The sequence below is a fragment of the Schistocerca cancellata genome, chromosome 4, assembly GCF_023864275.1.
Source record: "Schistocerca cancellata isolate TAMUIC-IGC-003103 chromosome 4, iqSchCanc2.1, whole genome shotgun sequence".
Classification (NCBI taxonomy): domain Eukaryota; kingdom Metazoa; phylum Arthropoda; class Insecta; order Orthoptera; family Acrididae; genus Schistocerca; species Schistocerca cancellata.
This window is the reverse complement of record NC_064629.1, coordinates 497,281,287-497,290,431: the sequence shown is the minus strand read 5'-3', so window position 1 is coordinate 497,290,431 and position 9,145 is coordinate 497,281,287. Positions and strand designations below refer to the sequence as shown.

The 9,145-nt window shown below is 40.3% G+C and overlaps 1 protein-coding gene across 1 annotated transcript; it reads right to left on the bottom strand.

The window, feature by feature from the left end:
- Positions 1-1,396: 1,396 nt before the first annotated feature.
- Positions 1,397-8,306, bottom strand: LOC126184284 (mucin-5AC-like). Its single transcript, XM_049926661.1, has 7 exons — positions 8,264-8,306; positions 6,166-6,313; positions 5,785-5,846; positions 5,565-5,652; positions 2,606-5,407; positions 2,382-2,511; positions 1,397-1,447 (listed from the first exon to the last, which is right to left on the bottom strand). Exons 1-7 carry the CDS (start codon positions 8,304-8,306, stop codon positions 1,397-1,399), a joined length of 3,324 nt encoding a protein of 1,107 aa, XP_049782618.1.
- Between the last annotated feature and the right edge of the window lie 839 nt (positions 8,307-9,145).

Here is a 9,145-nt window from a genome sequence, read left to right as displayed (position 1 = left end):
AGCCATCCTGGGTGCCCGAGCGGTTCTAGGCGCTACAGTCTGGAACCGCGCGACCACTACGGTCGCAGGTTCGAATCCTGCCTCGGGCATGGATGTGTGTGATGTCCTTAGGTTAGTTAGGTTTAAGTAGTTCTAAGCTCTAGGGAACTGATGATCTCCGAAGTTAAGTCCCATAGTGCTCAGAGCTATTTGAACAATTTGAACCTCTTCAGGAACCACACGTTTGTCTGGCCTCTCAACAGATACCCCTCCGTTATGGTTGTACCTACGGTACGGCTATCTGTATCGCTGAGGCACGCAAGCCTCCCCACCAACGGCAAGGTCCATGGTTCATGGGGGGGGGGGGGGGGGGGACGTTTGCTATATCTCGATAAATACCTCAGTTCTCTTTAGCTTTTGCCTGGTCCACAAAGATAATTTACTGATGCAGTGTTGTTAAAAGTAAGAAAACTAGCGTCAAAACTGTCCACGGAGAGATAAAATTTGATCTCAGTTATTTAAATAAACAACAATGTCAATATTTTGCCAAATGCAGCTGACTTAGCTAACCCATTTACACTTACTGATTAGACTATAACTTTTAATTCACCTTCGCATGCTTCTTTGGGCTGCGACTAATGATCTTTCGCATTGAATGGAGACAATTACATTATTTTCACGAGTTTCTGGTAGTTTGGTACGCATCTAACAAAAATTACGTTTCTATGCAACTAAATAATCAAGCTGAATTTCTGCTTTGCATAGAAAGCAGAAATTTAGTTTGATAACTGCCGTCAACAAACGATAGCTCTCATTTTGGGAACGTGGTTGTTTCAGACATTAAGTAAAATCCAATAAAGAATTATTCCCTTTGCTTTAATTAATTCAGAAAATGCCAAGCAGTGGCTACTGGAAGTATGCTCCAGGTCTATGTAGGATATTGTACCATCAGATTGAATATCATACAGTTAGTGTCAGCTCTGTACGAGCAATTTTCAGTTTTAGCATCGCTGTTCTTTCATCGGAACTCCGTAATTTTCGATAGTAACAATGCAGTCGGGAACAGTATCCCATCTCGGTCCATTTGTTCCTCTCAGCGCCCTGCTCTCATCTCAACTTCTCACCCCCCCCCCCCCCCGCACACATTTACTCATGTACACCACGCTTACAAGATTTGTGTACTTTTCTCGTCTGAGTGTTATTAACAGTTTACCATTACCGATGACTCTTGTTCTTGCATTATATGCCCGTTATTCAGAAAGACATATAATTCGCTGTGGTTGTAGTACAGCATCACTGTTTCTTATCAGAATGATTTACTTCACTGCAGTTCTCTTACACATTAAAATAATTTCATTCTTTAATTAAGCCAATAAACAGAAATATGAAGTGAGCCTCGCCATTGGTCATTAAGTTTTTAAAATGTTTTCAGATTTATTTTCTTTCCATCACCTGGTGGTCTTACTAGCTAAGATTTTAATTTACTTACAATTTACAGCTTTAATTGAGAGTTGTCTTCGAATTTAGTTTAAAACTGTAACAAGGAGCAATTATGAAGCAGTTTGAATGTAACAAGAGGTATGTAATAAAAAGCACTATTGTATATGAAGCTTCTTTTCAACACCAGTTTTGTTATTAACTGAAGGGTTATATCATTTATTTACATGTAACAACAACTTAATAAACATTTAAAAGGTATTTGTTATTGCCTGAAGAATGTTTCCTAACAACCTAGACGTGAAACTATTCACAGATTCCATTATGACGAATTGTGGCAGTGTTTAGTCAATTTATATTCATCGACAGCTTACAAGATTATGTTCGACAGTAGCTGCAGCGAAACTCTTATTTAGATAGAATTTCAAGGAAGTGAATGATTGTATACTTCAGAAATAATTTTAATGCTTTTTTATTTATTTTTTCTTACATGTACAATACATAAATTTAGCAAACAAAGACATTTTATTTTTATAGGTTTTGTGCGGTGTGCGATGCAGATATTTAGCCATTCAATACACTAGCAACTACAAATATCAAGCTTCAAAATATCTATGGTCCAATGGTTCAGTTGGCTTCACATAATAACACATTTCATGTTGAGAATTGCAACACAAACTTAAAATGTGGTCCATACTCATAACTATAGTTCAAAATGCAACAATAGACAGAAAATCAACACTTTAAATGCCAACTGTAAATTCAGAGTCACCACAAAAAGTCTTTATTTAACAACGCCCTGATAATTATCCCATCAATGCTCAGTGAATTCACTTAATATGCAACAACAGGAACGATGGAATTTTCGAAATTAAATTCATTAACATTTCAAATAAATCATCAGAAACTACATTCCGTAAACAGACTCTCGAGGATGAAAGCTACACTACAGTGGACGTGTTCACCAGGACGTAGTTCAGATCGTAAACCTTGTATGTGCAGTTAACTGTTATCATAGTAAATAGTAAATGGTTATCACGAGTTACGCTACACTCATCAAAATTGCGAATGCTGTCACTGATATAACTGACTGTACTGAAATTGTTCAACTAACGGTGGTCGAGTCACTGAAAATAGTTATCACTCTAAGTGTTGACACCAGGTGCCCACATACTTGAGGACACCATACTAATTATTCTCTTCACGAGAGAGCAAATCTCGAAATCTTATAACGGGCTCTTCGGAAGTAGAAGCCTGAGATGTGGAAGGCTGACCTGCTTCACGAGGTTCAGCAGTGTGAGGAGAAACTGCTGTGCGGTCGCCTCGTCTATGTTTCCTGCAGAATTTGAATCCAATGCTGATCAAAATGAGAGCTACTACCGCCCCTAAGGTGATAGACATTGTCTTGATCATTCTAACGTGTAGTTTATACAACATTAGTAGTTCGTCAGGAGAAGATCCAGTGTATGATGGATAATGGCTTTTAGTTTTGTTGCCATCCACTGCTTCGTCCTTAGAGATAGTTGTAGTGTCTTGTTTCGCTGTTGTGTTATATGAAGTCTCTTCATTAGTTGACGGAGTCGTTGTGACATCTGGCTCGTCACACATCAGCGTGCGGTTATCATTAATACCTGCCAGTATTTTAAAAATCGCTAGAAATGACATCGTGGAGGGCTTTTCCTGGTTGGTAGCAAGGTTGGTGCCCTTACATTTAACGATTTGCAATGTGATATTACTATCGTTAACAGGCTGTGGGAACGATGGTGTGGTAGTAGACTCATCTTTATTAGGTTCCGGACTTAAGGTGATATTTGGTCCACCACTGTGCTCTTTAATATTGCCACCATCCGCAGGTACGGTGACTGGCGTTAGTGGTGACATGGTGGTAAAGTTATCTTCCGGATACACAGCAACCGTGGTGCCAACGCAATCATATTCCTGCTGTGTGCAATTTTCATCATCTGCTTGCTCTGCCACTGGTACTGAGGGTAAGGTGCTGGTTGGTAAAATATCGTGAGATGACGAAGGCATGTTAGTGTCGAGTTCACCAGCCTCGTCCATGAAATTCTTGGTGACAGTGGGTGGTGTAAAGAGTTCAGCCGGGGGTGTAGTAGGTTCCATACCATCATAGTCGGTCTGCGGTGTTGTGGCGGAGGATTCAACATTCTTCTGCGTAAGACCCTCGCCATCATTAGGAATCGTCAATAGCTTTACTGGCGAGGTGGTGGTCATTCCAACACCACGAGCTGATGAGGCAGGTATAGCGCTGAAATCATCATCCTGCTCACTGGACTTCTCGGAAACAGTGCGGTGTATGAAGTCAACATACTGTGGTGTGGTGCTCACTTCAGCATCATTTTCGCTCTCGAATGCTGCTGTGGTGTTTTCTCCTTTCTCCTGCGTGTCACTCACATCGTTATTAGAAACAGTGAACAACTTTGTTGGGGAGCTGGTAGTAGTCCAGATTTCTTGGGCTGACGAGACCGTGGTAGTGTTGAAATGATTGTCCTGCACTGTGGAATTCTTGGTACTAGTGCGCGGTATGAAATCATCATTTTGTGGTGTGGTGGTCACTTCAGCATCATTTTCGCTCTCGAATGCTGCAGTGGTGTTTTCTCCTTCCTGCTGCGTGTGACTCACATCGATATTTGAAATAGTGATCAACTTTGTTGGGGAGGTGGTAGTAGTCACGATATCTTGTGCTGACGAGACCGTGGCAGTGTTGAAATCATTGTCCTGTACTGTGGAATTCTTGGTACTAGTGCGCAGTATGAAATCATCATACTGTGGTGTGGTGGTCACTTTAGAATCATATTCGACCTCGAATGTTGTGACGGTGGGTTCCCCATTTTGTTGCGTGCCACTAACATCTTTATTCGGGATAACAGACAACGTTGATGGTGAAGTGGCAATTATTCCAGTTTCTTGAGCTGATGATTCAGTAGTAGTGATGAATTTCCCATCGTGTTCATTGGGATTATTAGTACTAGTGTGTGATGTGATGTGTTCATAGTGAGGTGTGGTTGACCCTGCAACATCATAGTTAGCCTCAAATGTTCCAGCAGTGGTTTCAACGTTCTTCTGCTTGGGTCCGTCTTCAGCACCAAGAACTGATGGTGAGATGGTGGGTGTTCCAGTTTTCTGAGACGACGAGGAATTAGTACCGTTGAATTCATCAACATCCTCCTTCAAATTATTTGTATCACTGCGTGGTATGTAGCCCACATCCTGGGTTGTAGTGGTCTCTGCATCATTGTGATCACTGGCCTCAACTTTTGTGCCGTTGGGCCCACCACTCTGCCACATCACCTCATTTTCATCTGGAGTCATGAATGATGTCGATGGTGATCTCATGGATGTCTCAACATCCTTAGCTGGTGAGGTTCCACCCTGCTCCTTGAAGTTTTTGATATTAGCAGGAGGTGTGAAGGGCACATATTGGGGAGTGGTGATACCATCTTCATAGTTGTCCTGTAATGTGGTGGTCTGGGATTTGCCATCATGCTGTTCGTGATTCTCAACTTCTCCAGGTGTTGTGGGCGACGCTGATGGTGAGATAGTGGGTGCTTGACTATTGGTTTCAGTATGAGGTACGAAGCTCACGTACGGATCTTCGTAATTTTTACTATCATTACGCTGCATTAACTCTCCTTGTTGCGATGGCAAGGTGTGCACGTGTCCATAATCAGTCCCAGTGTCTTCCGTATTCTGCTGCAGGAGGTTTTCATTGCCACTCGGTAGTGCAAACGGTGATGTGGAGGTAGGCTGTAACTCGGGGACCGATGGAACCGCTGTAGCGTCAGTCTTTCCATCATCACCGAGCTTCAGGGACCCTGAAAAAGCGCCAGTAGTCGATCTGTATTGGATACTCGTTGGCGGTGTAGGAGTAGATTCACCGTTTTCAGGCGCAGAATTCCCGTTACTAACAAGACTTGTGAAATGTGACATCATCATGTAACCTTCATCTTCTTTAGCAGCTGTGGTCATGTCCCTGAAACAATGGAAACAAAAAATTATCAAATTTTGAATTTTTCTAACTAGACTCTTTTTCTCAGTTAACACAAAAATTAAATAAAAATAATAATTAGACGTGTTTCAAATGTAGGAGAGCAATAACATAGAGTTACAAAGGCAAAAGCGACACTTACTCTTTGCGTTGATTTGTTATCTCTTCTTGGACAGAATCAGCTGTACCTGTCACATTTTCAGCTGACAGCTGACTTGTTATCGGTAAAGCTGAAACAAAAGAGTGATTATAAATCTAGTGTCCATCAGTGATATCTGTCCGGGAAAGCACATTTGGGACCACTATACAACTAGACAATTTCATAACTGAATCTCTGTGACAGATGCGTTACATTTACTCACAGGTTAGTGTAAAGATACTGAACATAAACAAATATACGACGAAATGAAATAACGATTCGTAGCTGAATGCAATATCAGAACCTACAAATACTTTCTGAGAAATTTACTACAATTCGTTGGCATTTGATGCACTGTGTAAGACATTTCTGTCATGAATGAAAAGAGATGCGGCGGACGTGTACCAAGTTCGCTCTGATATCGGACATAAATAATATGTAGTAGTTTTTCGAAGATTGTTAGTTATTTCTCCAGCGTGCACATCGAATCACAAGCCAACTGTATGGATTGGTGCATTATCGTCTTGGAAAATTGTGTCAGTGGTTGAGAAACAAATCGTAGCATTTACTTGTACAGCATTATCGCCTAAATCAAATCAGCTACAGAGATAGATGCATATGACATCGCTGTGTGCACTGAAGATAAACTTCTTCAACTGTAAAAACAAGTGACAGTCGCACAGGGCAACTGATTAAATATTCAAAACAATCTCTTTTCCTGACAAAATATTTAATTATCTTATTAACCTTAACTGAAAATATGTCATAAAATTTATCATTTTTGCCTCCTAGAAATACGAGTCCAATTTCAGATAACGGTTTGATGAAATTGTTCTCGCAAGTGGCGTTCTTTCGTTGTCACCTTTAATACTGTAGAAAGTAGTTAACAACAGAGATGACTGAAGCCTTAAGATGCTGATTTATGGGCTCCTACACACGAAAGTATCTGTAAAACTTCATAACGTACCCCTATGTTTAATGATAATTTTAGATCATAAATTCCTGTTAATCATTTGAATATATACATCGTTAAATGCCGTTTAGCGTTGTTTATAGCAAGTACGTTCGACAAACGGTGAAACAAAAGCCCAGTACACAATATCTGTGTCATGTATCCTAAAAAAACGGAATAAGTGGACATTACGCATTGGAGGTGTCTATATCAATGTGTCTATACATGCAGAGAAATATAACAAAAGCCCAGTACACAATATCTGTGTCATGTATCCTAAAAAAACGGAATAAGTGGACATTACGCATTGGAGGTGTCTATATCAATGTGTCTATACATGCAGAGAAATATACCCAATCTATATTCTGTCTCCAAACGAGAAACATATTGGTGAAGCTCTTATTATGCGCGGCATGCGTGAAGAAATATACGATGTGTGACAGGTGAAAAATAAACAAGCTACGGTGATAACTGGAGGAAAAGACGATGCTTAAATGTGCAACAGAAACGTGCAAAGCGAGCTCAAAATAACAATGACGGTTCAACATCGAACGAAGTGCAAGGATTGTACCGTGAAGTTCGCCGAACATGAATGTCAAGATTGCAGCTGAAGTTACGGGTTGTATCCCAAGTTTATTGGATTTTTATTTAAAGAACAACTGACAGAGTGATTGTGTCAAGTGAAAGTAGGAATTAATTCGGTGCTATAAATCCTGACCCGTGAAGAATGTACTACAACATCAGCAGCGACACTATTCCGCACACGTGGACGATTCACCGTGCTACTGCTGAGTAAGAAACATGAAAAAGCTATGAGCAGCATAGAGATAGCGAAATATTTTATACATAGCGCCTTCACGTTGCACAGAGCTTAAAGTCAGTGGAAACGTTAAGGCGTTTGTTTCGATTGGTGAGTGTGTGTTTCAGATGAGGAGCGAACGTCTGTGGACGTTGACGATAACATGAATACATAGCTGAGAGAAATGAAATATCGTGACATAAACGATTAGGGAAATTAATCATATGCACGTTGAAACTTAATGATGTCACTGAAATTTCCCACACACAACTGCTTTTACTGACAGGTCATATATCATGAACGTAACAAGATTTACGAATGGGCGTCGTCTGCGAAACTATTTCACATTTCGATTGCACATTTCGAAAAATAACACAAACACTGGGCTAAGTTGAGCACATAACAAATCAGAACGAGTTGTAGTAGATCGCTGTAATGGTAGACGACAGTGAAACCAAGAGTTAAACAGACACTCAATATAGCAACAGTATATTTATACAGAAAACGGAGTACTGAAATCTGTTATCACTGCATCTTTGCATGCTAGATGTAAACCAAAATTTTATGAAACCAATAACAGAACATATAATATGATTAAGAACAGCATACGATGAAGGAGGGCCCGTTAATGTAATTTCAAGATTATTATTGTTGTTGCTATTATGAGTGGGTACGACGATACAGTATCTCTTAATTGTGAAACGAAAGTGGCAAAGAACCTGTTGGTTCCACTGGGAAGAAAGATTTATCGGAAAAACTGGCCTACCACATTCGAAACACACGAAAACTTTCCAACTGAGCAACTATTATTTTCCCAGAAATAAATTATTTCGTAACATGTCAACACAAAATGAAACAGAGACGAATTATCAACACTCTAAATTAATAAATAACGCAAAATTGGTAACCAAGTCCGTGGTGTAGTAGCATGGTTACGGAATTTAAACTCACCAACAATATATAGGATGACCGTCAAGCAAGTGATAATCTTCATGCTGGTAGTCCTAGTTGTCCTCGCGAGCACACGAAACACTATTCCGGTCACTAGCAAACTGAATCGGCCACCGCTCGTGTGGCGCGCTTAAATACATCCCGGAGCGCTGTGGAGGGGAGGTCTCCGCCTCCCGAATATGTCAGGAAATGGAATGCGAGCTTCGTAACACGTCACCGCTCTCTTCTCGACACCTCACGCATGCCTCTGTCAGACGATAACCGTCACTGAGCATTTGATATGATGAGTCAAGGGGCTACGAGAGATAATGGTAGCGGAAGGGAGTGGTTACGGGAACGGCGGAGGGGGCACTGCACTAAATCTAAAGCCTTTTCTCCAAGTAAACCGAATATGAGATTTTTAAGGTGGTGTTCCTTACCTGTTATATTCAGCGACACCTTTGGTCTTTATTTTTTATTTATTTGTCCTTTACATGAGGGTATTGATTACCTACTAAAACATTCCAGATTGATCGTCGAGAGTATAAAGGCAAGATGGAATGCTTTTGATCGTATGTTGAAAGATTGCGAGTTTTGAGTCAAAAACACGTTTAAACCTTTTAGGTTAATTAGCATTGTTCCACAATTTATAATGAATGGTCGTATTCAAGAATAACTATTTTGCTATGTTTGTAAATTATAAATCTTTCTTAACCTCTTCACTGAACGCTAAATATTTCCTAACAATAGATTTGTGTAGATGGTACAGAATGGACGAACAAACATTTCATGGTTTCAAGGCCTCACGTAGCTCAATAGCTTAGCGCCCACTGCTTCGCTCGTGTAGTCTGTATGTGCTACAGAGATGTTTTTTTGTTTATTTTTAATAGAAGTTTTATGTTA

What these genes read in the sequence shown, in the direction of transcription:
- LOC126184284 (XM_049926661.1), bottom strand. Translation starts at nt 8,306, where the DNA reads ATGAAGATTATCACTTGCTTGACGGTCATCCTATATATTGTTG. An exon ending in GGTCATCCTATATATTGTTG is followed by an intron (nt 6,314 to 8,263) that starts GTGAGTTTAAAT and finishes ACATATTTTCAG; the next exon opens with TTAAGGTTAATAAGATAATT. An exon ending in CAGTATCTTTACACTAACCT is followed by an intron (nt 5,653 to 5,784) that starts GTGAGTAAATGT and finishes CTTTTGTTTCAG; the next exon opens with CTTTACCGATAACAAGTCAG.